At 42.2% G+C, this 26,588-nt stretch overlaps 1 protein-coding gene across 1 annotated transcript; it reads left to right on the plus strand.

Annotated features, from left to right (window-relative positions):
- Positions 1-5,840: 5,840 nt before the first annotated feature.
- Positions 5,841-24,797, plus strand: RPP30 (ribonuclease P/MRP subunit p30). Its single transcript, XM_042862895.1, has 11 exons — positions 5,841-5,948; positions 6,693-6,748; positions 7,058-7,114; positions 7,838-7,912; positions 8,440-8,511; positions 13,627-13,716; positions 15,732-15,848; positions 19,669-19,698; positions 20,119-20,156; positions 21,306-21,385; positions 24,229-24,797. Exons 1-11 carry the CDS (start codon positions 5,867-5,869, stop codon positions 24,333-24,335), a joined length of 804 nt encoding a protein of 267 aa, XP_042718829.1. The 5' UTR covers positions 5,841-5,866; the 3' UTR covers positions 24,336-24,797.
- Positions 24,798-26,588: the final 1,791 nt, after the last annotated feature.

Below are 26,588 nucleotides of genomic sequence, written 5' to 3' on the forward strand. Positions count from 1 at the left end.
CGGCTCGCGGAGAGTGCGGCGGATGCAGCACCGGGAGGGCGCGGGAGTGCCGAGCGCTGCGGGACGGTGCGAGCTGTGAGGGCTCCGCCGCTGCGGGGAAAGGGGACCGCGGCGCTTCGTGGTGCTCTCCCAAGTGCGCGTGTCTGCGGGCTTAGGGATCTTCAGGATTTAGATTTCTCCCTTATTATTCTATCAATGTGAATTCCAGTACCTGCGTTTCCTTTTTTATTACTTATATTACATTGTTTTCAACTCATTCACTACCCCACGTGTAATCCTTTCAGTAAAGTTAAAAAACAAAAGCAAAAAAAAAAAAAAAAAAACGAAGCAAAAACCAACACCAACCAAACCATTTCTTTGAACTACTGTTGGTACTGCAGAGATCCCAGAACCGGGACTCCTGATCCCATTCCGGATACTTCAGAGCTTTCTCAGTTTTGGAGGTCTCTTCCCCACCTCCAAGCACAGCAAGGACTGAGTCTTCAGGGGGATGACCACAGAGAATCATGCTTGTCGGGATGCTGTCATGCTAGACCATAAGTAGCAAAAGCATGAAACACACTTGCTTCTTATGTATTTCTAATGCAAGAGAGGAGCTAGACAACAGAAGAAACAGGAGCCCTCAGATGGATCATAACCATTGACCAATGTCACTGTTATATGAGAGGAGTAATTGGAGGTAATGGCACAGCAGCACTATTTTTAGTACACACAACAGGGAGAGAAGAACCATTTGTGTGGCCCAGCAGTAAGAATGAGCTGACATCATGCAGCCATAAAATCCTGCTTTGAAGAAAGACCTGGTAACTACTCAGCTATCTGATAAAACTCATCTGTCACTCCTAGCACCAATCCACAGCAAACATATCATTCTCAGTTTTAATGAAATCTTCCATTCTGTCAGCATCGCCTTACCCCCAGAACAGGCCTTTTAACACATGTGGCAGTGTGTTGGCCCCACTCCTGTGAGCAGGACCAAGGGCTGGGGTCAGGTGAGGGGAGAAGCTGCCCTGGCACGATGTGAGTGCAGGCAGCTCCCCAGGGTCACAGTATCTCAAACAGTGAGCAGCACTGGGCAGCTCAGGTGCTGGCTTTCCCTGCTGCCTCCACATCTTGATTTGAGTAGGATCATAAAATAAGCAATTTCAAGTTGTGAGATCAGCTCTTTGACCATTACAGAGCTAGAAGTGTTCTCCTGTTCAGACTTTTCCAGCACTTCAGTGTTAGCTGCCTTACTGTGTCCACTCGCAATAAAATCCTTCCCTGTTTAACTGCCCACAGCATATTCCAGAACTTAGAGCTGCAGATGACTTACCTTCCAGGTGATAGAGCCCCTGTCCTTCCTCCCCTGCTAAGCAAATAGTAAGAGGAAAATGAATCTTTGGTATGGCAAGGACACATCAAAATAAGTTAAAGCATTAAGGCAACATGTGGAGAAAGGAGATTATTTCCTCATTGTGTGAATACATTTTTCTAAAATAGTATCTGAGATCGGAACTGGAAAAATTTTGTTTAAAATAGATTCATATCATAAGAACTGATAACATCGTGTAGTTTAATACTTGCTGTAAGGCAATTTTTCAGTTACTTAAAACATCACTTTACAGAGCAAATTATAATCTGGGGCTTCCTGCAAATGTGTTGACACAGTTCATTAAACACTCATTCCTTTTGACAGCCCTTCATGGATTCCTTCTGGAACATGACTCTAGAAAGTGTACTCAGTGGAATATATGCACAATCATTTGCGTGTTATATGTACCCATCTCAACCTAAAAGGGGGTAAAAGTCTCATCTTTTTTCTGTATCAAGTCCCCATACAATTAATTAGAAGTTAATTACTTGATTTCTTTCCTTCTCAAAGATTACATGCAGCCATTCTTTGTGTTTACTCTCTTAATCTTATGTTTTAAAAGATGAGCCAATTGAAGTCAAAGAGATTTATATCCTATAACAGAAAGGGAGGTTATGTACTATCACAGAAAAAGGCAAAACACTGGCAAGATTAAGCTGCTGGTGCCTCTCTAAAATCTTTTCCTTGAAATCTTTTCACTGGGGCACACTTAGAAAAACCTTCCAGTTTCCAGGACTGACTCTGGTGAGCTGCTCTCCCTGTGTGCTTCAGAGGTTTTCCCATCTCCAGTGCCTCTGACAGCAGAGAGCATTCCTCATTCCATGGGACTACATCTGTTCTATGAATTTAAAATCAAACACATACAGCATTAGAAGTTGATCCTTCCAAGTCAACATTCTGCTTTTGTCTTCAGTGATCCTAAATGAAAATTCTAATTGTTGTTCCAAACAGCATACAGAAATTAAACCTATGGTTGGCTGACTGGCTGTCTTGAACAAGCTGACATTTGTGAAACCTCTCTCCCTTTTCAGGATACTAGCTCTTCACCTAACATTAGGCTTCAATAAATAGCATCAAATCCATTTGTCACAGCTTAGCTAACTGTCCTTTGAGTACTTTAGGCTGCTTACCTATAAAATCTTCTTCATATTTCTGTGTACCCCTGACTCTGTTGTAGGGCTCTCGTCCACCATTTTTCATGCACTTATTGACATTTTTATTGATTTTTCTTTGAAGTTTTTCTTTGATTTTTTACAGCTTTTTAAAAGCTTTTTTTAAAATTTCTTTTCCCTCAAAAAATAATTATATTTTTTCTCCACCAGAGGAGGGAAATATATTAAAAAGCCACAGAACATCTTCAGAATTTAAGACTCATACAGAGCATAAACAATACAACAGTAGGTATTTATATCAATTATTTGCTTCCGTGTTGTTAAGGTAAGGTAAGATAGACATGTTTGGAGGAAATAAAGGAAATAAAATGTCACCAGCACATGTTGATTTGGTGAGCCCAGTCTGTTTCTATGAAGGTGCCTGTGACGAAAGAACTCACGCTACATTCTGGATGCTTCACCCCTCTGCTGAGGGTGTGCTGCTCACAGAGTCCATTGGAACAGCAGGTCTTGCTAGTTCATGGCCCGCTGCTTGAAGTGGGTCCAGGACTGCAGCATGCAGAACTTCAGGAGCAGCCCAGCTTAGTAACTATTTCCCCCCACAGCTGTATCTGGAAAACAAGATCTGTGCTCATCTTAACATAAAATCTTAAAGGTGTTGCTACATTTTCCTTCTTAAGCAATTTAATTCTGGATCCTTTTCATCCCACAACATGAGTATGAAATGTAATAAAGAGGGTTTTTCTTCTTGCTATTTTCCCTTCTTTTTTATCATCTCCCTTGTTGTCCTTCCTTGCCTGATCCAGTCTGTCTTCATAAACTGTCATTTTCATTTGCCTGTTATATATTTTTTTCTTTCCTTTTCATCTCCTATTCCTGGAAACCAAAATAAGTCTGGTGAAGACCTGCTGCTGGGAATAATAAATAAAGTATAGGTACACATTTCTTCTACCTTGGGGAAATACATTGTCAAAATATTTAGAATATTTTATCAGGCTGGTTAAAATTCCATGGACAAATATTATTGGAACCTTGATTTTTATTCCCAGCATGTAGTTAACAAATAACACTCCTGTCCAACTTCTAGCAAAGATGTTGCAGCTGCAGTTTCTTTTCTGTCTTTTCTTGCTTTTGTGAAAATAAATCATCCCCACTCTGTGGCAGTGAAATAGAGAGGTAACCATTCACATATCTGGCATTTCTTATCATTGTCAAAATAAATACTTGCACCTGTGCAAGCAAAATAAATGTGAAGTGATGTCTTCCTTTTTTGGAACCAGCAAATATGAGCAGCAAGCTGTCAGCTGAAAAGAAAAAAAACAATTAGAATGAAATTTATTCTAGAAATTCTTGATCACTCTGAAAAACAGTTCTCATCCCTGAAACTTCAGCCTGCAACTTTATGAAGGAAACTGTGAAGGTTATGATTAAAGTGACCCTGAGATTCAAGCTATTGAGTTGCTGAGATAGGTGGTGCCAAATATCTTTAGCTACCTAAAATGCTAAATGCAGAACTAAAGCCAAAGAAACACATATACATACATATATATATATGACAGCTGCTACCCTGGGCTGCCCACTGGAGGCACACTAGAAGAATATCACTTCATAAGACTTGAAAAGGTCTTCCTTACAATTTAAATATGGTGTGAAAAACATAGCCAAGGGGGAGAAAAATTGGCTGCATTTAGGAGGACTTCAGGACAGGTGAAACAAAGCATGTTTGAAGTTTGTGACTGACAGTGAGGACCACAGCTATGTTTTAAGTAGATCGCTGGGGCTGGTCTAAACAAAAATGTTAACATCCAAGTAGCTGATGGAGGAAATAAGGTTGCACACTGATGTACATAAGTAATTGATGATATGCGGTGCTGGAAGGGCCATCACAGAGATAGAGTTCTGAATTGATGTTTAAGTGCTCTCCATTTTAAGTGCTTCGAGGAATGGTTTGTTTTGCTTGTCTGTTGCCAGACACAAATGCTGCTTAATCTTGTTTAATGTCTCTGAACATTAGTCCAATAGGGCCATTCAAAAAATAATTGATACATGTTTATGGATTTCTTCTTGCATTTATTTAGACAAATTAAATCAAGTTCCATCATACACTGTCAAAGAAAACTTCAAATAATGCTTTGAGCTCTCTCTAAATGTTCACACACTTAATAGAAAAGCCTTGAGAAGACAATTTGGGCTGTGTGTTCAGATAAATGGCAGAGAAGCAGCTCTGGCTGTTCCAATAGGAAACATGTTATGGGCACAGGTAGGCCAAAGCAGAACTCCTTTGCCAAAACATAGAAGGAAGGGACACCTTCCAGAGAGATTTGGACAGGCTTGAAAAGCGGGCCCACAAAAACCTAGTGAGGTTCAACATGGCCAAATTCAAAGTGTTATATTTGAGCTGGGACAACCCCAGACAATCAGACTGGGAGAAAAACTCAGTGACAGCAGCCTTGAAGAGGAAGACTTGGAGTCTTGATGGACAAAAATTTGGATATGAGCTAGCAGTGTGCGCTTGCAGCCCATAGGCCAACTGTATCCTGGGCTGCATTGAAAGAGGGGTGGCAGCAGGGAGAGGGAGGTGATTGTTCCCCTCTGCCCTACCTTTGTGAGGCCCCATTTGGAGCACTGTGTCCAAGCCTGGGCCCCCAGCACAGGAGTGATGTGGAGCTATTGGAGTGGGTCAGAAGGATGGCCATGCAGGTGCTCAGAGAGCTGGAGCACTTCTCTGGAGATAGGCTTGTTCAGTCTGGAGAAGAGAAGGCTTCAGGGAGATCTCATTGCAGCCTTCCAGTGTTTAAAGGGAGCTTATAAAGTTTTCAGCCTGTCCCAAACAACAACGAAAGGAAGTCATTACCACCTGTATTTCACATATTCCATACTGATCAGCAGCAATAAAATAAGTGAGTTTTGCAACTGTGCTACAGAGTCAAAGCGTACGTGAGTTGCAGTCCACTGGAACTGTTCAGCACATCTGCATTTTAGGGAATATCTCTCAGGAATCTAGGGATGCGTCAGCCTAAGATTTTATTTCACATTTTTTAGTCAATGCAGGAAAATTACGGCCTTAACTAGGAACGGCTCCTCTCCCGGCACGCAGGAGCAGCGCTCGGAAGGAGGCGATCCGGCCGGTAGAGGAGCAGAAGCGCGGCTCCCCCTGCTGGGCAGCACGCGCACCCCGAGCGCCCGCCTGCTCCGCCCCCAGCGCAGCCTTCACGGACGCGTTCAGAAGCTCCGGAAAGCTCACACCCCCCCTCGCCCAGAGCCCCGCCTTCCTGGCCGAGGCCCATCCTGCTGCCCTCAGCAGGACTACAAGCCCCAGGTTGCTCCAGGCTGCCGGGGGCGGTGCCGGCTGCGGTGCCGGCTGCGCCCATAGTCTTCGTTCCGCCCCGCGCTGCGCAGCATGGCCGGCTTCGCCGATCTGAACGTGCCGCACGGCGCGGACAGGAAGGCCGTGCAGAGCCTGCTGGAGACCGCAGCGCATCGTGAGTCGGGGCTGGGAGCCGGGATGTGTTGTTGAGGCAGGGGCGGACTGTGCTGGGAGATTCTAGCTGAGGGCTGCGGCAGCGGCGTGAAGGCTGGAGAAACGGGGCTGGACGGGGCGGAAGCTCCGTGCACCGATCCTGCTCTGCCCCTCGTAGGGCACAGGGTCTGTGCCGTGCCTGAACGGCGCTTTTAACATCTCCGGTTACTCTCCAGTCTCTGCAGAGAACTTGTTCCAGGGTTGCTGATCTTCAGCACGGGTTTCATGGCTTCCTCTAGACCTGTCCACTACGGACAGGACGTGGTCACGTCTTCCCTCGTAAAGCACCTTCCAGTCTGCTGCTGCTGCAAGGCTCAGCCTTAGCATCGATGCAGAGCCAGGACCTGGCAGCCTTTCGCATACCCCACTGCCCACCAGGCTCCCAACCACACCTCAGCCTGCCCAGCCGCTCCCATTAGGTAGTTGTGGATCTCCGTGTGCCGTAGCACTGGCCGTGCAGTCCCTGCCCCCGTCACTGTCAGTCAGTGAGGATGCGTTGTCAAGGCTGGGTTGTGTTAAAAGAAATTTGTACTCTTAAGGCACATCTTTGGTGAGTTAACGTTCAGAAAAGTTCGCTGTGAAAGGTAAATGTGCACATTGTTATTAATTTTGAGATATTTAAATAACGAGCATGTGACAGTTTTCTGCTTGTCTCTTTCCATTACTTGCTGAACAAAGCAGGCTCACAATGTGTTCACTTCTTTAGTGGGATATTCTGCAGTCGCTCTTAATCACACCATCGATTTTAAAGAAAAGAAACAGGTAATTTCAGTTCTGCTTCGTTGTTGGTGATGGATTTGCTCTCATAAATCTGTGTGCTGCTCCTCCCCCCTTTGTTTTTACATACTCACTTAAATGAAGTGTATTTGTATTTATATTTATAATGGAACTCCAATTTTTACAAGTTTGTATTACTGCCCTGGAGTTAATTTTTACTACGGTCTGTGAATTGTCTCTAGGAAATATTTTTGTTAGCATGGCAAACTTATTTTTGGAGTTGGAACACAATTTCTGTGTGCGTTCTAAACATCCCATTATGTTTTGGATAACTTTGTTTTGTTTTCTTTTAAGGAAATAGCCAAGCCGGTATCTCCATCAGAGCTGTTTCCATCTTTGCCTATTGTGCAGGTGTGTTTATTGTGTTCCAGCTATGAGTTGTTTTACAGAGTTGCATTTTTTCCTTTGTGTGTTACACATGATATTTTTTTCATCGTCTGTTTAAAAAAAAATATATGAGAAATTTGTCCACTGCTTGTTTCTTCAAACTCCCAGCATTGGAAGAATGTTAACACTCATGTTGGAGGAGGCTGTGTTCTTTATTTCAAAAATTATTCTTTAAAATTGCTGTTTATGAATTCTGAATAATGTTGTAGTTGAATAATTGCAGTATAATTGAATTTGAGCCTGAGGTTTGGAAATTACTTCCTGGATTTGATGAACAAGATTTGGATGTAGTGAACCAATTCTGATGTATGTTAATTAAGGAAATGCTTTTGCTTCCAGTCGTGGCCTCTTTGGAAAACCAGAGTGGTATTAATAGAGCACACTCATATTTTCCATATGATGTGTTTTTTGGTTTTTTTTTTTTTCCTTCTTTCAATTTTTCTCCTTTAGATTGATCCATTCCTCAGAGAAACACAATGAGCCTTTCTTTCTGAAGGGCAGATACAATACCCAACAGATCAATATAAAGAATATGTGTGGTTTTTTTATATTAGGGAAGCATAACTACAGACTTATAGGCAAGAATTGGTGCAAGGCACAACTTTCTTTTTATAGTAGAGGGGGTGAAAGTTGCCATGAAGTTTTGCTTTGGAGCTTTTTAAATCTTGTATTATTTTTCCATCATAGGGGACATCTAAAAGACTTAAAGTCTTAACCCGGCTGACACTTGTTGTTTCTGATCCTTCCCACTGTAATCTCTTGGTAAGTACCTTCAGTGTATCTGTTTTTCCTTTTTAATTATTATTGTTATTTTTTTTTATTTCCTTTTCTCAATGAAAGAATGTCACTTAATTGTGTAGGGAAGGATTTAATGGATTTCATAGGATACTCAGTACTGATTTCTCAGATCAGATCTGTAGAATCTGAAGCATCATGAGGGGATGCGGGTTTATGAAACTGGATGTGGCTGTGCTGATTACTTGTTAGTATGGGGTAGCAGTTCTGTTCCTTTATTCTTCTACTTTAATTCTGGACTTCTGTATGTACACCAGAATACCAGGAGTGAGCTCTGTGTCTGTTTGTGGGGCTGTGCTTGGGGCAAAAGTAAGTGGATGGGACAGGCCTCAAAATGACTTCAGGGAATTGGTCATGGTAGAGACCTACTATTTAATTAAATTATTGGCTTTGTTTTAGTGCTTGAAAATGGTGAGGGGATTTTCTCTTTATTATTGTGTATGCATTTGTCACCTGCCAGAAGTCAAGGTAGTAATCATTTTCTCCTTTTGTAGAGGTCTACATCTACAAATATAAGATTGTATGACATCATAGCTGTATTTCCAAAGACGGAGAAATTGTTCCATGTAAGTACTATCTGTAAGTTGTTATAGAACTGGCACTAACAATCAGTGTCTTGGAGTGGCTTGATTGCATTCTTTGTTTTGATTTTGTTTTCTGTTTTGTGTAGCCATGTCACGGAGCTAATTAAACAACGTAGGTTCCCTGGTTAGTGGACAGACTGAAAGACTGGGAGAAATCCCAGGAGGGCCTTGATGTGAGTAGTTGGTCCTAATCAGATCACTCGCAGATGTTTGACTTGCTTTCAAATGTTCAGCTCAATTTCATGTCAAAATGCCTTCCTTGCAAAAGGGAAAAAAAAAAAAAAAATCAAGACAGTGACACATCTGACCTACTGCAAGCTCCTAAGTCATATTATTAAGGGTGAATTGGAAGAGTTGGTAGAGGTGATCTGTCTGTATTGCCCTTGGCAGGCAGAAAGCAGATGTGCAATTTGAAGAAGGCACTGGGATACCAACTACAAACGGGAATCTCTTTGGAGGAACGCCAGTGTTTACTTTAAAGTGAGGTGGTCAGGGAGCTGAGTTTGGTTTTCAGTTAGGCTAAAGCTACTTTCTGGTTCTGATGAATGCCTATTTTTGAAACATTAAAACTATATTGTTCTGATTTTTTATTTTTTTTTTAATTATTTCCTCTCCTTTTTGAAAACTTGAAGTATAAGGCAAAAGGCTATAACAGGAGGTGAACTTTTAAAGAAGAAGAAGAAGAACTTAAGCATTAATTGTAACAGTGACAACTTAACGAAACTCATTTCTGACTGATATTTTTTTTCTCTTGCAAGACTTTGAACTGCTGAGGATGTGCAAGAATCAAAAGACTTCTAAAAGACTTTTCACTTCTCTCTATCATTTTCTTTTGTGCTCTGTTAGCAGCATAAAGTTATTGTGATTTATTCCAGATGCACCCAAGAGTCCGGAGGTAATTGGCTGGTGTAGTCACCAAGCCACTCTCAAAGATATTTGAAAAAGTTGTGGCAGTCAGGTGAAGTTCCCATGTGACTGGAAAAAGGCAGTGTCACACCCATTTTTTAGAGGGGTAAAAAGAATGACCCAGGGAGCTACTGACCTGTCAGCCTCACCTGTGTGCTGAGAAGGTCGTGCAGCAGATCCTTCTGGAAGCTATAGTAAGGCATATACAGGAGGAGAGGTAATATGGGATAACCAGCACGCCTTCACCAGGGGCAGATCTTGCTTGACCAACCTTGTTTTTTATGGTGATGTAAGTGCCTCAGTGAATGAGGGAAGAGCCACTGCTGTTATTTGTCTGGACTTCATTAAGGCCTAGATGCGGTGCAGAAAGACCTAGACAGACTGAGCATTGGGCCCGGGTGAACCTCATGAAGTTTAGCAAATCCAAGTGCATGGTTATGGCAACCTCCACTGTCAGTACAAGCTGGGGAATGTAAGGATGGAACACAGCTCTGCCAAAAATGACCTGAGGGATCTGACGGATGGCAATCTGGATAGTAGTGTGCCCTACAGCCCAGAAAGCCAACTGTATCCTGAGCTGCATCAAAAGAAGAGTGGCCGGCAGGGTTAGGAGGTGATACTGCCCCTCTGCTCTGCAGTGGTGAGACTTCACCTGGACTGTGTCCACATGTGGAATTCTTAGTACAGGAGAGGTGTGGACCTGTTTGAGTGCATCCAGAGGAGGGCTACAAAAATGGTCCAAGAAATGGAACAGAGAGAGAGCTGGGGCTGTTCAGTTTGGAGAAGAGAAGGCTCAAGAGGAGACATTCAAAGGAGGTCAGGCTGGATGGGGCCCTGGGCAATGTAACTGAGCTGTAGGTGTCCCTGTTCATTGCAGGGGAGTTAGACTTCGTAACCTTTAAGGTCAACCCAAACAATTTTATGATTGCTCATACTTAATGACATGGCAGAGAAGGGCAGGGAGAAGATTCTCATTGATCTCATTTCTCAAATGAGTTCACTCAATTTATCGTGTGTTCAAACAAGTACCTGAAGCTACTTAAAGATAGCCAGCAGTAGCTCATTGTAAGACTTTGGAGGAAGGGCAGGAGCTTGTCATGTAAAGATGGTTGTCTTTTGTTTTCAGACATCTGTGAGCTGGACATTCAGCTGCAACAACTTTGAAGCTGACATAATGCCTGCCCTCAGCCACACATTTCTTCAGGTTCCTTTCTGCTCTGCTTGTGCAGGTTCTTTCTTAGCTCCATGGCTGTTTGGTTGGAAGAACACACCTTTGATTGCAAAGTTGTGCAGATTTTACCAAGTTATTTTGCAGGCAGATCTGCTTTGCTGCTCTGAGCTTTGCTGCTCTGTGAGGATGGCTGTGCTCTGAGCAGGCCCAGTGCAGCTTCAAGCTGACACTCTCACAGATACAAACAGCATAATAGGAAGAAGACAGGATTGTAATGAGACCATCTTAATTTCTGTCGTGCTCAAAACTCTCTTGACCTGGGGAGGAAGCCAGATGTGTTTCTTACAAACAGCATGAGGTGAAGGGCATCTTCCTTACGCGTTCACGTACAGAGCAGATTTGTATGTTTGTATTTCGTTTAAAGATTTAAGATTTCTAAGTAAGTATGGAGAGTTTTGTAGAGTTATCAATGGGGAACATCAAGCACTTGGAATCTCAGTATGCATGTCTGACTCCTAATGACTTGAATCTTTCACTCTGCAGGATAAAGCCGCCTAGGCTGAATCTTGCACCACAAATTGTATTTTAAAATTGGCTGTTGGTAACTGTATTGCCTCAGTAGCATCATCTTTCTCACCAACAATTTGGCACTTAGTTTGTTCTCTGTAGGACGGGATTTTTCATGTGTTTATAGAAGACATATGTGACCATTGTAGATGGGCTTTAGTTTTAGCACAGCCTAAAAATAGTCAGTTCCCGCTTCTCACAAGTAAAAGAAGCTTTCCTATTACTGAGACAGGCAGTAATAGGCAGGCAGTGCTGAAAAATGTGCTCAAATTCTACAAATAATTTGTATCCTTGGGGCTACGAGGAAGTTGTGTTTGCCGAGATAACTGTAGGACATGCTCTTTATTTAAGGTTCCCAAGGAGAATTGTTTTTGGCTGCAGCTGGGATGCCTGCTCTGTGCTGTTATTGAGCTCTGGCCTGTTGCTTTTAGAAAGAAAATATGAATAAAACAAATCTTTAGAATATTAGTTCTGCCTATTGTTTGTAGGAAATTAGTGATTCACCAGTATCTACAAAATCTTGCTTATGTAAGTCTGAGGATATACTGCAAAGCCAAATTTCAGAGTTTATTTGTAAAATGTTTGCCAAAGCAAACCTGTCTGTCTTCAGGCCATCCAAGCCCCGGTGAGTTTATTTCTGGTTGGCTGTTGTTTCCCAGCAGATGGAGCTCTTGCCTGTGGTGAGGCCAGGCAGGTGCTGGGCTGTCCAGCTGCTGTATGGCATTTTCTGGATGAAGTTTTTGTTCAGATCCTTTTAGGAAGCTGGATAACCTTAACCTGCCTGCATGTGTGACTTGTCCAGGAGCCAAATCTGGGCTGAATTTAGGATGTTTAGAGAAATCTCCTCTGCAACTTTTTGTGCAGTTCAGAAATTCCTCTTTATGTGAAATTGTGACTCTTATTATTTTTTTCTCAGTGATGTTTTCTGAGTTCTTCTTGTCCCTGGAATCCTGTAGATATCCTGGCATTTGGGTCACTTCCTTTTCCATTGCACATAATTTTCAAAATGGAAAAGTGTTTTCCACTGTTTTCTGGAACTGATTAGGAGGGCTTGTTTTCTCATCACACAGGGCAGCTTGCCTGCTTCTAGTGTGTATTCTTGCTCTCCATTTTTCTTGGATTTCTCTCTCCCTGAATTTTCTATGGTCTCACTGGCGTGTTTTCTAGGATATGATTCAGAGCTATTTGCTTTGAGCGAGTTCCTGTTAATCACCTCTGTTTAAGTGGTAGTTCGTACTTCACGTAAGGATAAGATTAAAATTGGCTATTGTGGGGCTAAACTTGCATTTCAGATTTGTATTTGTAGTATATTCAACTTGTATTCTGCCTAAGAGAGTTAGTAAAGTTAGGGCTTGAAGATAAAGTTCAGTTTGACGGAACAGATATCAACAGCGAAGGTAGGAAACATTCCTAAAGCTAGGTGTCTGCTCTCGTGTCTGTGCAGATTTCATGTGAACAGACCATTGAAAGATGAGTTTGCAGAGCCCTGTGCTAGATTGGAGTGTCACAGTCCTGCAGCCCCACTGCTTTCATGCTGGTGCAAGGAGGGAGGAAGGGCTGGAACCTGGCCCAGATGTAATTGAAGCAGTGGATGGCAAGTTTCTGAGTGTGGAGAGTTCCTCTATATATTGGAAATTCCTTTTGAGCATGTTCAACATGCTTTATCTTCTTTGTTACAACAGTGCTTACAGGTGTTAATCTGGTCCTGTGTGATCATCTTTACAGGGTAGACTTATATAATTCCTACAAGTCCTGCGTGCATAAGATTATATGTAAATCAAGAGTTAGTTTTTATGTCCATTTAATTTTCTATACGTGTCAGTGTGGAGATTTTCCACCCTTTGTTCATTCCTTCTCTATTAATACAGGATATGATTTGTGGTGTGAGCTCAAAGCCAGGTATTTAAACCATGAGCTCAGGTACAATCTTGAGACATCTCCAAAGGCTTAGTTTTCAGAAAGTTGTCTTTCTTATCCAGACAGGAAAGTGAGGTACCATGTCATGGACCCTGTACTGGGCATGTGGTATAACTCATCGCTTCTAAAATTCTTCTCCTGTTTCAGTCTTTTCTTGGTTGCTGCTGGTAAAAGTACTTAAAGAGCTGCAACACTGGGCGAATGATGGGATTAGAGAATGATGGGTCCTTTATTAGCTGTGAGCTCTCTTACCAAAAAACAGCACTGCTTCTGTATGTCCCATGTCAGATAAGAATAAAGAGTAAGTTTTGCCTTTGAGTTGGTCATTATTTTATTGGAAAAGCTGTTCTGTAAGTGAGAAAAGGGCCGGGATTTTTAGCCTCATGTGCTCTGGCTGTGCACTTTGAGCACTGCTGTTCTATTGGCACACCTACAAGGTGTTGTACTTCATTTCAAAATTGAACTGCCTCTGGAGAGACATTTTTTGCATTATGTAATGGCACATCTAATAATCTGTTCCTGTTTCTTTGCTCTAGATCGCTTGCACAACTCTTGACGTGGATCTAGTCTGTATAAATGTAACAGAGAAGCTTCCGTTTTACTTCCGAAGGCCTCCTGTAAATATGGTAAATTGACACCTGTATTTTTTTTTTTTCTATTAAATGTCAGTCTGAATTGAAGTCCTTACAGTTTCCTTTTCACCATTCCCATTCAAGTGGTTCTTTTTATTTTCTTGCATAATGTATTGTTTTAGATGTCCTTCACTTCAAGGCCTCCACTTGCAGCATTTAATACGCATTGATGTGCGTTCGTTCTTTTTCCTTTCTGTCCTCTGCTTCTGAAGACAGAAAAGATGTTTCCAAGGAGTGGAAGCAGAACCTTATGACTATTGCTGTGCCAGTGAGATGTAGTGTGATTGCTGACAGAGCTGCCTCCCAAACCAGAAGGGATTGTACAGCTGTAAATAGTCTTGTAATTTGAAAGATGGGAGAATGTGAATGACAGTACTGATTTGGGAGAAGGATGTTGTGTTAGATATTCGGAGGGTGATGTATTGAAACCCTACTTAATCAAAGGAATGTCTTGGGAAGTAAACTAAATATGGGATTGTTCAATATCTGCTGTGGGACTCAAACTAACTATCTGTATGTATTAAGTATTTTATTAATAAAATTCTGCCTACTGTAGGTGATTTGGCAGAAAATTTAATCTGAACTTATTTGGTTACTTGAACCAGTATTTTCTTTTAAGTTTATGTCAAGGTTTGTTCTGCTTGGATGTTTTTGGCTGTTGTGTAGTCCTTAGTGCTTTAGGATTTGAAGCTGGAACTGGCTAGAAATCCTGCTTCTGTCTTTTAGAGAAACTTTGACCTAGAAAAACCAGAATCAACCCTGAAACAGAACAAAAGTAGCTATTTGGAATTTACAGCAGACTTAAAATTCAGTATTCCATTTGATTCCAATCAAATGGAATCTTGTATAAAATGTTGTCTGAAAGTACCCTCACTGCTTGAAACTCTAGGAGCTGACCCAGGTGAGGAGATACTTCCCTCACAAGCTGTTTCTCATCTTCTGCACTCCGAGCTTCAAGGCAGTCTCTCAGACTGGTTCTGTGCATCCTTAGGCAGTGAGGTTTGGTTGTTTTGATGCCAGGCAGGCAGACTAGCTGCCAGCTGGAGGAGCAGGCATGAGGTTAAAAGTATCCTTACCTTGAAATTGGTGTATTGCCATTACCCGTTTTGGTTTTGATAAATACAGTTGTCTTGTTTGCAGATGTTGGACTAGCTCTGTGTAAAACATTTAAAATGTACATAGCTTCTACTCAGTTTCCATGCAGCTGTTATGGCTGGGTTAATTCCATCTGTATTCAATTACTGGACTCTCTTACTGCATTAGCATTGTAGTGTTTTATAATATGAGTGGAAGCACAAAGTAGCATTTTGCGCAAATGTATTATAGACCAAGGAATTCCTAGCTTGGAATTGTCTTTACCACTGTGTATCCTACAGGAAGTTGTTCAACCTTTCTCTGTATGTTTGAGAAAACAAGAATACAAGGCTTTGGTGAGGTACTTCCACAGATGGCAAAGAATGTTAAAGCAACTGAATATACACTAAGTTCCGCTATTTGGAAACTTTACTGTGACCTGCTGTTCTTTAAAATGATCACAAACAGCAGCACAGTGCTGTGAGAGGGAGGAGACAGGACCTCACTGCTACATTTGTGCAAAGATGAATTCCTCATCTGCAAGATGTGGTTGCTGTGGAAAGCAATGTTATTGCTTATCGCCAGCAGTGGAGCAGGAGGAGGAGGGTCCTGGAAGTTTCTGGGATCAGCAGTTTATGATCAGCAGTAGTTACTTGCTTCATCCTCTCTGAGACAGTGGAAAGCCAATTACAACTATTAAGTAGGTGTCATTTCTTTGCTCATTAAACCTCATCTTTCTATCCTCCCAAGAAACACAACTGGTGTACAGTGAAATTTTTTCCCCCTGCATTTCATATGATGCTGGAACAGTATCTCCTTCATTTTTTTTCATAACACAGTTAAACTGTGAATAAATTGCATCAATAATAGTCAGGGGTTGTTAGATTGTTCTGCTTCTCTCCTTTTGATTTTTGTTCACTTCCTTTCATGTGAAGGCAATAGATCGAGGCATTTACTTTGAACTTCTTTACACGCCTGCCATCAAAGACTCCACAATGAGAAGATACACAATTTCAAATGCGATCAGCCTGATGCAGATCTGCAAAGGAAAGGTAAGCTCTCAAAGTGAAAGCAAGCTAATTAATTTGGTTCAAATTCTCCTGGAGTTGTAGAGACTGAGCCATTTTAAATGAGTGTTGATGACAGGGTTTATGAAGCTGTGACTGAATCTTTGCCTACTGATACAAGAACGTGATTATTCTGGTTCCAGATACTTCCAACCATGCACCTCTGTATGCTGTCCTCCTAAGCTGTCAAACTGCTTGGTTCTTCTTTTCAGAATAACCTATCTGTTATTTTGGTATGTAATACCCAGAACAAAAGGAAAAAAGTTTGCACTAGAACTGAAATCCATGCATCTCTTTAAAATCCCCCACTTCAAAGGTCTGATTCACCAAAAGCACTTTTTTGAAAACATACCTTGAACATGGGGGAGAAAAAAAAAAAAGGTAGAAATCCTGTTTGTTTAACTGTTAGGAAATCCCCACTGTAGAGAACAGATCCACCAGCTTGCTGGCTCTAAGCCAAGGTTTTGCTGAAATCAGATCAACTGCATTCTTCCCTGCTACTGAAACCAAGGGAAGAGGTAATCCTTGCAGCTGAGATGCCAGTACTCCATTGCTTTCATGCCTCGCCTCCTCTCAGGCCACCAAGCTAAGCTCCCTGCTATGTCGGTCCTCTCAGGCTGCATGCTTTTAAAAGGGAAGCGTATAGTAGTACGTATCGGAGTTAAAAGAGATTGTAGCTCCCATCATTCTTACTAGGAAGGACTTCTGCTGTATTTAGGTAGTCTAGAGAAGCCTAAACCGGTGTTACTCTGCAGATGCAACCTGAAGTAGGATATAGAGCTTGGGAGGCCAATTAAAAGCAGAATTGTCATTATTGCAGTTCCCCATAGGAGTGGTTACCTGTCTTATAGGACGTGAGTCTCTAAACAGATGAGTACAGAAAAAGTGAGCACTTAACATGATCTTTCCTGAGAAGCTTATCTCTGGAGGTTAGTCACACAAAATGCTGACTTAAACAAAAGGCACATGCACGCAGAGACATGTAGGACACCTCCTTGCCAGCTCTTCTCTTTCCTATATGCAGCTGAACATTTCTCACTCAGTTGCTTATTTGTATTGCACAAGTTGAGTTAGCATCACAGAGTGAGTGAGACGTTTGGTCTGTGTACAAGAGCCTTTTCTTTCTGCATGTGTCTATTTAATACACCATTTGTGTGTGGGAGGTAAACTGTCTGACACTGGATGCCATGATTTGTTGTAAGCCATTGGAAAAGCTAGAAATGGATCCAAGTTGAAGGAGGGAAGATTTAGGTTGGATGTTAGGGGGAAGTTCTTTACTAGGAGAGTGGTTAGGCCCTGGAACGGGCTGCCCAGGGAGGTTGTGGATGCCCCGTCCTTGGACGTGTTTAAGGCCAGGTTGGATGGGGTCCTGGGCAACCTGATCTGAATGTGTATGTTTGGTGGCCCTGCTAGGCAGGGGGGTTGGAACTACATGATCCTTGAGGTCCCTTCCAACCCGGGTGATTCTGTGATTCTGTGGATTACTAGTTTGTCATTGTTTCTTGCCTATATTTTTTGTTTCTGGGCTCGTTACCTTGTGGGCCAGCACAGAAAGCTATTAGTGCTTACTGGCAGTTTCTCTATCAGTTATATAAAGACTCTTTTTACCAAGATGTAGTGAGGTTGTTCCATGGGCTGCTTTCATTGGCACTTTGCACATCAGTCACCTTTTGTACAGCTTTTTGTACACTTTTTTTCAAGGTGCTGAGTTTGTAGCGGCTTTTGGATCTGTTTGTTTTTCCTGTTATAGTAGCACGGAGAAACTTCTGGAAACTTAGTGGCCAAGGAGCTGACCTTCAACAGAGTCCCTAGAATATTTGAAAATGTGCAGGGAATGTGGGAGGGACCTGCTTGCCTTGTCAGACAGAAGGTGTATGTAGCCACAGTCCTTCACATTCTGTGTTTTGGTAGCAGCGTTACGTACTGCACCCAGAGCAGTGTGCTGAAGAGCTGCTTTCTCTTTTACCTGAGGAGATGATGGTTTGCCTTTGAGTTTTTCCCTTAGCCCTTGCCTTGGATTTGCCTTTGCCTGCTTCTCCTCTGTTTGCTAGCTGTACTTTTCTTGTCTGTTTGTCTCCTCCCTTCTTACCCATCCTCTAACTGGAAGTCAGTTAGCTTTGAATCAGCCAGGACATGTCTCCAGTACACAGCAGTGAACCGCAGTCCTGCAAGGATGGGTTCAAGATGGCATAGCTGCTCTGGGAGCTTTTCTGAGTTGAGAAGACAGGAATTGGTTTTTACAGCTCAGAGCAGCAGACTTACATTTTCACAGTGAACTCTCACAGTCAGCACCAATGAAGCTCAAAAGCACCCTTGAGGTCTGTAGTACAGTCACTTTAAAGATGAACTACACAGAAGGAAACAAACTAGGCTCTGTGCTGTTAAGTCACTTTGATGTATGAATTGCTTCTGCTTCTGGCTTTCCTTATGCTTGTGCAGAGTTCTCAGCCCCTCCTTTTCCTTCTCGACACATGAGGAAACCTTGGGCACAGTGTGCACAGTGCAGTCATTTCCATACAAACAGCTCTTTCATGGTTTGTGTTCTAGCTGTGTACAGAGCATTTTCTTCCAACATCTGCCCTGCTCTTTGCTGGGGGGACAGTGGGACGAGTGAGCAGTACTTTGGAAAGGGATCATAAGCCCTACCATGTAACTGGAGGTGGTGTGGTGTGTTGGTGGTACTGACGTCAGAGAGGTACTGCCTCAGTACCAATTTCATTGTTGCCCACTCAAGCAGGAATCTCCAAAGCTTTTATTTTATATATGTATTTTATATATATATATATATATATATATATATATGTATGTATGATATATATATATGTATGATATATATATATATATTTTTTTTAAAGTGTGTGGAATCTTTTTTCTGCTGCAGTTTTCTGCCTGCACTAAACAATCTTCCCTTGAGTGAGCATCCTTAGTGGCTTAACATTAGAAGAGCACTGGCAGCTGAGCTGTGCTATCTGCCAGCCCCTGAGCAGTCATGTACCTGTTGTGTAGAAAACATTTGGCAGTGAAGGGAGGAGGGTGTCTTTCTGCCTGGTGCTTTTCATGGGGATGGAGGTTTGAGGAAACTCGATGTATGGTGTGAATTGGCTGCCTTTACCTGACTGCAGACTGGTTTCCTCCATCAGCATGAGTTTGATTAAGCTAGCATGATAGGGTTGGGTTTCACTGCAATGCAAAGTAGGTTGAAAATTTGGGAGAGTCAGGGTGCCTAGAGCTGTGGTTTGTAAGCTGCATCTGAGGGATCCTGGGATTCTCTTACAAGTTCATCCATGCCTTCCTTAGTATAATGCTCAGCATCCACCCTGTGCCTGACTGCTCTCACGTGGCTCCCTGTCCCTTTCAGCTACTGTCACCAAAGGCAGTAGTACTTAACACAGTGTACACAACTCTGCATTTCTTCGTTTCCCTTCAAGTCCCTTCAAAGTTCCCTATAAGAGATATGCTTGTTTAATAGCATCATTAAGATTTATACTTCTTGGCCATAGCTCTCTAAAAGGTGCAGTGCTCATTCAGCTCAGACCTCTCTGTGCTGAGGTTTATAGCTACAAAGAACAACTTGTCCCTGTGGCTCTCTCTCTGTAGATACTGGGGAGATAGCTTGGGCTTATTTGTTTCTTCAAACTAATACCTGGCTGGAGTTCTGTTCATCTGAGTGCACTGGACACTCACAGTTAATTGTGTTGTCACCCTGAACTTAGCAAATGCTCATGAAGTCCTTGCTGTTCGTAAGTTTTCCATTTCTTGATGCTGTCTGACAGATGAATGTTTGTTCTTTTATTGTGTTTTGCAGAACATCGTTATATCTAGTGCAGCTGAAAGAGTAAGTCCTGGATTTTTGTTCAAGTGAAAACAGTTTGAGCATTTATTTTCAGCTCAAAATACTTAAAATTACAATTTTTACATGTTAATATATAACTAAAATTCTAAGATTTCAACCTTGTGTGTTTTTAATCAACCGTTTTACTGAAGAATTGTGTGGGGTTTTTTTTAATCTGTTTGTTTTGCTTTGCTTTTGTCGATATGGTTTTTTCTGTGTCAGTTTTCTTCACAGTCCTGGACTCAGTTTTGCAAAATAGTGGTATTTTCCTGATTGTTGTAGTATATCTTCAGCAGCTTGCTATTATGTAGCATTTATGTTTCCCTTCCTGAATGGCTGCTTCTGCAAACAGCTCTATCCTATGTGCTCACATTCTGCCAGCCTCCAACCTTTTTTTTTTTTTTTTTTTTTTTTTTTTTCTAGCCTCTAGAACTACGAGGTCCTTATGATGTGGCTAATCTGTATCCTTTTTCCAAGTCAGAAATGGGAGTTAATAGTAACATGCAGAACTTAATTGATTTTGAGATTTTCCATCCATTGCTCTCCTTGAACTTTAGCTAGTGATGCTTGTTGGTGACTAATTCAATGAAACAGAGTGCATTGTGGGTGTGGAAGGAGCTACACAGATTCTTGGTCATGAAGCAACATGATCTGTTGCTGTAAATAGTGATGTCTGAGTACGGTTACAGGTGAATTCTATGTTGTGATGTGTTGAAATTTGTGTTGAGTGTAAGTGGGAAAAGGAGTAAAAACCCCATAATCATAAATCTTTGAATAAGAAAACTTTGAAGTCAGCGAGCACTGTGAACTAAACCAGAAATTAATTCTGATCTCAAAGGCACTCAGTCTTTGACAGAAGAAGCCATAAAATCATGTTTTTATTTAGGAAAAATAAGGCTCTTATCTTAGTACTAGTTACTTTGATTCTTAATTTTTCAGTCCTTAGTTCCATATGTACAATCAAGTAAAGGACTGTGTTCTCGATAGGAAGCATCATTTCTCCCTTTCTTTCAGGAATTCAGATGTTTTTCCTCCTCCCCGCCCCCAGGTGTGTGTCCAGATTGCCTCTCAAAGGCAACGTGCACTCTGAGTCGTGAGAACCATGTGGGAGGGTTTACGGGCTGGAAGGATTTTATGTGTAACATCTCCTTCCCTCTTTAAAAAAGCAGTAAGGCTTAACTCAAATTAACATACCTAGTTTGGTGTCATCCCTATTCAAGGTGGCTGGGAATTTTTCAATGTAATGCTTTTGTATTAGACAGTGCCCTTTCCCACAAAGCTGAGCTTTTCAAGGGGTACCTTTTTATTTGATTCTACGTTCTAAATAAAAAGATTCCTATGTTGACAGACCTTTGTTTTCAAATGACAGCTGCTTGTCTGGAAAAAAGCAGCATTGACAGGAGCCTTCCAGGAGGGCTCCTGGGGAACTGTAGCCAGGAGAATTGGGTGCCTCAGGTCTCTGCCTCTGGGTAACCTTATACAAAATGTCACTCCGAGTTACAGCGCTGCTAATTCCCAGTTATTTGTAGAGTAAGCAAATCTGTCATACAGTCTTCCTTGTTCTTTTTTTTTTTCTTCCTGTGAATTTTGATCCTGAACAAAGTTGACAGAGGCTTGCTGTTTGGCTTGTCTGAAGGCGAAGCCAAGGCAGCTGTGTCCACCAACTGCAGAGCCACTATGCTTCATGGAGGTAAGTGAAAAGCATGTGCAAACTTAATTCTTGCCTTTGTTAAGATAAGTTCAGGTCAGTGCATGTTTTCCAAAAGGTCTGAGACCATAGAGAGCAAGTCAACTTGGGGTCTTTCCTCCCTTGTTCAGTGCGTGAAAAGGAACTTCTGCAGCAAGAGATGGTTTCTATGCTAGCAAATCACTGGCTGAATTGGTAGTGCTGTCTGTACTGGAGTACTTGCTTAACCACATTAAAAAGACACAAATTGTTTAGCTATAACACAGATCTGCCCGTTCTCCTGCATTTTGGAAATACTGTTTGTTTCAGAAAGAATTGAATGCTCCTATCTGTGACAGCAGCAGAAACTATGTCACTGACTTCAAAACACATTCATCCAGATTTTCTTGCATTTGCCCTCTTGCAGCATGACCACAGAAGCAGTTGTTGCTGTGTTTCCCTGATACTTCTTTATGTAGTCTACTTCAGACTAGCTCACTTTTTGGTGTGGACCATTTCAAACTTGATGCAAAATCTGAAGTCCCGTGTGCCTGATGCTTAGGAGGAGATGTTTCATATGGTGTACCATGACTTTTAGTTTTGGTGAAACGAAACTTGCTTCCTTATACTCACCAGAGGAAGTTTGCAGTAGCTTTCTTCTATATTTGTCCATTTTCATATTAAAGAAAGTAGAAATTTAGCTTTTTGCCACCTGCAGAAATTAGAAGGTTTTATTATATGTCCTGATAGCAGTTTGTGTTCTAGCAATCAATGTAGACCCTCACTTTGCTTTGTGACCCTTCCATTCACCTTCTCTGACCTCCCTTTCATATGCTTATTTGCTGGTTCTTGGTGTTCCTGGATTTTTACTGTGTATTCTAATAGCAATTTAATTTTGTCACCAAGTTGTATCTAGCTGTTAATTTTTACTGCTTCTAGAATTTGTTGGATAGGTAGGTTCTAGTCTTCTTAACTTGCTCTAAGTTGCAAACTCATGATAGAATTTGGTTAGTATCTGTTCTTTTAGTAGAATTGCGGTTTTAATGTGCTGTAAATTCACAGTGAGGAGCTTTGATCTCTTCAAGAGTGCGTTTCTATGAACAGGGTCATCCAGCCTGCTACACTACTCATCTACATAGTGACAGTGTGTTGGAAGAATTTCTCACAGAATCACAGAATTGTAGGGGCTGGAAAGGACCTCTAGAGATCGAGTCCAACCCCCCTGCCAAAGCAGGTTCCCTACAGCAGGTCGCACAGGTAGGCATCCAGGCAGGTCTTGAATATCTCCAGAGAAGGAGACTCCACAACCCCCCTGGGCAGCCTGTTCCAGTGCTCCATCACCCTCACTGTAAAGAAGTTCTTGCGCACATTCGTGAGGAACTTCCTCTGCTGCAGCTTATGTCCGTTTCCCTTTGTCCTGTCTCCACGTACCACTGGAAAGAGACAGGCCTCACCACTATGGCCCCCACACCTCAGGTATTTATTAACCTGGATTCCATCCCCTCTCACTTGTCTTTTCTCAAGGCTAAACAGACCCAGTTCCCTCAGCCTTTCTTCATAGGGGAGATGCTCCAGGCCCTTCACCATTTTTGTGGCCCTCCGCTGGACTCTTTCCAAGAGGTCCCTGTCTTTTTTGTACTGGGGAGCCCAGAACTGGACACAGTACTCCAGATGAGGCCTTACCAGAGCAGAGTAGAGGGGGAGGATCACCTCCCTCGACCTGCTGGACACGCTCTTTTTAATGCACCCCAGTAAGCCATTGGCCTTTTTGGCCACGAGGGCACACTGCTGGCTCATGGCCAACCTGTTGTCCACCAGGATGCCCAGGTCCCTCTCTGCAGAGCTCCTCTCCAGCAGCTCATCCCCCAGCCTGTACTGGTGCATGCAATTATTCCTCCCTAGGTGCACGACCCTACACTTGCTTTTGTTGAACCTCATCTGGTTTCTTACTGCCCAGCTGTCCAGCCTGTCCAGGTCTCGCTGAATGGCAGCACAGCCTTCAGGCGTGTCAGCCAATCCTCCCAACTTTGTGTCATCAGCAGACTTGCTAATAACTTGCATAAACTTCTCTCCAGTTTATGTGGAATTTCTCAAGACCTTCATTTTTCTTATCTATGAAGTTAAAAAAAACAGGTGTAATTTTCCCATGCCCCAAAAAATAGTAGACCAGAGTAAGTCAGTATATTTTGGCAAGTTTCGTACGAAGCCACTTTGCTAGCAAGAGTATTTGTTAGTAGCCTTGTCTACCTCAAATCTGCAGTTTGCAGAGAAGCCTTATACTAGTGGTTCTGAAGTTGGACTGGTTTTACTGGGTGTTTGGCAAACGTATAAGGAGTACCAAGAGTAGCATGATATGGTAATGCCGAGAGTTCTGTAAATAAAATATGTTTGTTTGAATGCTATGAAGCTGCTTACTTTGTTTGTATATGTGAGCCTCTGCCAATATAGCTGTGCCAGTGTAGCCTTTTTAAGAGCCCTGAAGTATGTGAATATTTATTTGTTTTATTTGAGAACGTTGTTTTGCTCAGAAATACTGAAATGCTTTTTTGACATGTGTTCAAGAATGTGTCTTTCTGTGGATACAGAACTAATAAAGCGTGCTTTCCTTCGGTTTCAAGCGTGTCCTCCCCACCCTCTCTCCCCCCAAGTCCCAGCAGACTCCCTCATTCTTGCTCTATTTCTGCACCCAACCTCATATTTCCCACTTCAGTTTCCTGAGTGTCTCCTATGTTCTGCCAATGCAGGTTGCTTACCTGCTGTGTGTGCTGCGTGGCTGGCTGGGAAACATGCTGAATTGCAGTGAGTGTGCATGAAGTGCATTAGTGTAGGTTTATTTGAGGTAATTCAGTTTTGCTTGTATATTCCAGAAACTCGGAAGAGTGCCTGTGGGGTAGTATACACAGTGAAGAAGCTTCACAAAATTGAGGAGGAAGAAACTGTGCCAGCCTGCAAAAAGGCTAAGACTCAAGCTTGAGCCAGTTGTCAACAGGAGCCTCTGCGCAGTCTTTACTCAGTGGCTGAGTCTTCCTCCACCTTCCAACTGGCTTGGTTCCTCACTTACTGATTTTTTTTTTTTTTTTTTTTTTTAGCCTAAAGAATAATTATTTTTCTGGTTTCTAAGTGAGGAGTTCTGTGGGAATCCTATTGCTGGGCTTCTGGACAAGGGCAGGAGGGAATCATTCCACCTTGTCCTGGGTCTTCTGGAATCAGTGAACTTGCACAATAGAAAGTATCCCTAAGACAGAAACATTGTGTCAACTGCGCTCTTTTTTTAATTAAAAATGGTTTCAAGAAGGCATGCCTGTAAAGTCTCACTCTTATAGTAACTGAAGTTTTAAAACATGTCTCTGTACTAAACCTTAGAACCAGGAGTCAGTAAAGTTTACCTTAAATGGCCTGAGAGAATAATTGTGCAGTAAAAACTTTATCTGCTCTCTCTTCTGTTTTGTGATCAATAACTGTAACAATCCTAGCATCTGTTGCTTGCTAGGAGAAATCTTGAGTTTGTATCAGAGGAACAGTGACTAAATCAACCTGTTAGACGCGCAGCACAAAGGTTCTCTCTGCCTTTAGAATCAAACCATCCCAACTTAAAGCCAAACAGTAACATGAGACATTTGCCATGGATAGGAAGAGCCCAAGGTTATCCTGAATGTGTGCTCAGCATGGTGTGCTGTTGCAGCATAACAGCTGTCTCACCTAGGCCTGAGCGGTCTCCATGTCACACAACTGTTACTGTTATGTCTTTTTTTTATGTCCAGGTTGTTTTGCTGCCTCCTGACTTTCCAATTAACTTCCCCTTAGTGCTTCAGTAAATCTAATCCAAAAAAGCAGTCACAACAGATTTCTAATCAGTGAGGCATTTTCAGACATCTTCCAAATGTTGACTGAAGTTTCTCTTTTGACCAATATAAAAATTATGTAAGATGCTGTACTTGAGATGCTTTTGTGGCACCTTTACTCTGAATATTCCAATATTCCAATTCTGTGTTGCCCCATGAAAGGTGCTGAAGCCTTGGAGCGTGTCCAGAGGAGGGCAACAAAGCTGTGAAAGATCTGGAAAACAGGTAATATGGGCTGAGGGAACTGGGATTGTTCAGTCTGGAGAAGAGGAGGCTCCGGGAAGACCTTATTGTTCCCCTACATGTCCCTGAAAGGAGGTTATAATGAGGTGATGGTCAGCCTCTTCCAGGTAACAGTGGTAGAACGAGAGGTAATGGCCTCAATTTGCAGCAGGAGAGGTTCAGATTGGATATCAGGAAAAATTTCTTCTCAGAAGCAGTGGTGATGCACTGGCACATGCTGCCCAGGAGGTGATGGATTCACTGTCCATGGACATGTTCAAGAAAGTCATGGATGTGGTGTGGTTAGTGGGCTTGGTGTTGAGGGATGGTTGGACCAGATCTTAGTGATCTTTTCCAACCTTAATGATTCTGCGATTCTCTATTCTTACCTGACAACAAGCTGAGAAGCACAAGTTGTGATGTGTAAAGTACCGCAGAAGACTTGCGGTGGGTTATCTCTGAGCTCTTAGGAGCTAACAAAGCTCTCAGTAGAGTCACAGTTTTATAAAATGCTGGTGTACGTCACAAGAGCTTTTGCATCATTCAAAAAGCAATAAAATTAGTTTTCCTTTGATTTTATTTTACTGGTCGACATCGTCATGTGAGTGCTTTATTGCGGTATTGAGATAATGCTGATATTGATATTATATATAGTGGCTTCTTATTTATGGACTTGCCTCTAAAGCAAGGTTCTAACCAAATAAAGAAGCACTGGAAATGTGCCTATAAAGTGTAACTTTTATAAGTCATATACCTTGGCTGGAGACTCATCAACCCTGAGCGTGAGGAGAGTTGTTTTGTAACTAGCATGCAGAGGGAAGCTTTTGAATGCAAGATATCCTCCTTGTCACTTGTTTGCCCTCATCCAGAAAATGTAACATCTGCATCTTTGCTCTTTAAGTAGGTGCAGTGCTTCAGGAACTGTGTGGAAAGTTTCTTTTTCTCCCAGTTTCCAGGAGCACTGAACTGCTGCTCAGTTATTAAGATAGTCAAGATGAGTTAGCCAGCACTGATGTAATTCCTGTTTCCTGGAAAGATATACTCCCAATGTCCAGATGATTGTGCAGAAACAAGTACAGAAATAGTAGCTTGCAGAGGAGGATAGCAAGCAGAGACATGACATGGTTCTTATGAAAAAAAAAAAATGTGTTCTCAGGTGACAC

This window comes from Lagopus leucura, unplaced genomic scaffold, assembly GCF_019238085.1.
Source record: "Lagopus leucura isolate 7727_CA_CO unplaced genomic scaffold, USGS_WTPT01 Super-Scaffold_739, whole genome shotgun sequence".
NCBI classification, from domain to species: domain Eukaryota; kingdom Metazoa; phylum Chordata; class Aves; order Galliformes; family Phasianidae; genus Lagopus; species Lagopus leucura.

What these genes read in the sequence shown, in the direction of transcription:
- RPP30 (XM_042862895.1), top strand. Translation starts at nt 5,867, where the DNA reads ATGGCCGGCTTCGCCGATCTGAACGTGCCGCACGGCGCGGACAGGAAG. An exon ending in CATCTTTGCCTATTGTGCAG is followed by an intron (nt 7,115 to 7,837) that starts GTGTGTTTATTG and finishes TTTCCATCATAG; the next exon opens with GGGACATCTAAAAGACTTAA. An exon ending in CCTTATGATGTGGCTAATCT is followed by an intron (nt 20,157 to 21,305) that starts GTATCCTTTTTC and finishes CAAAGTTGACAG; the next exon opens with AGGCTTGCTGTTTGGCTTGT.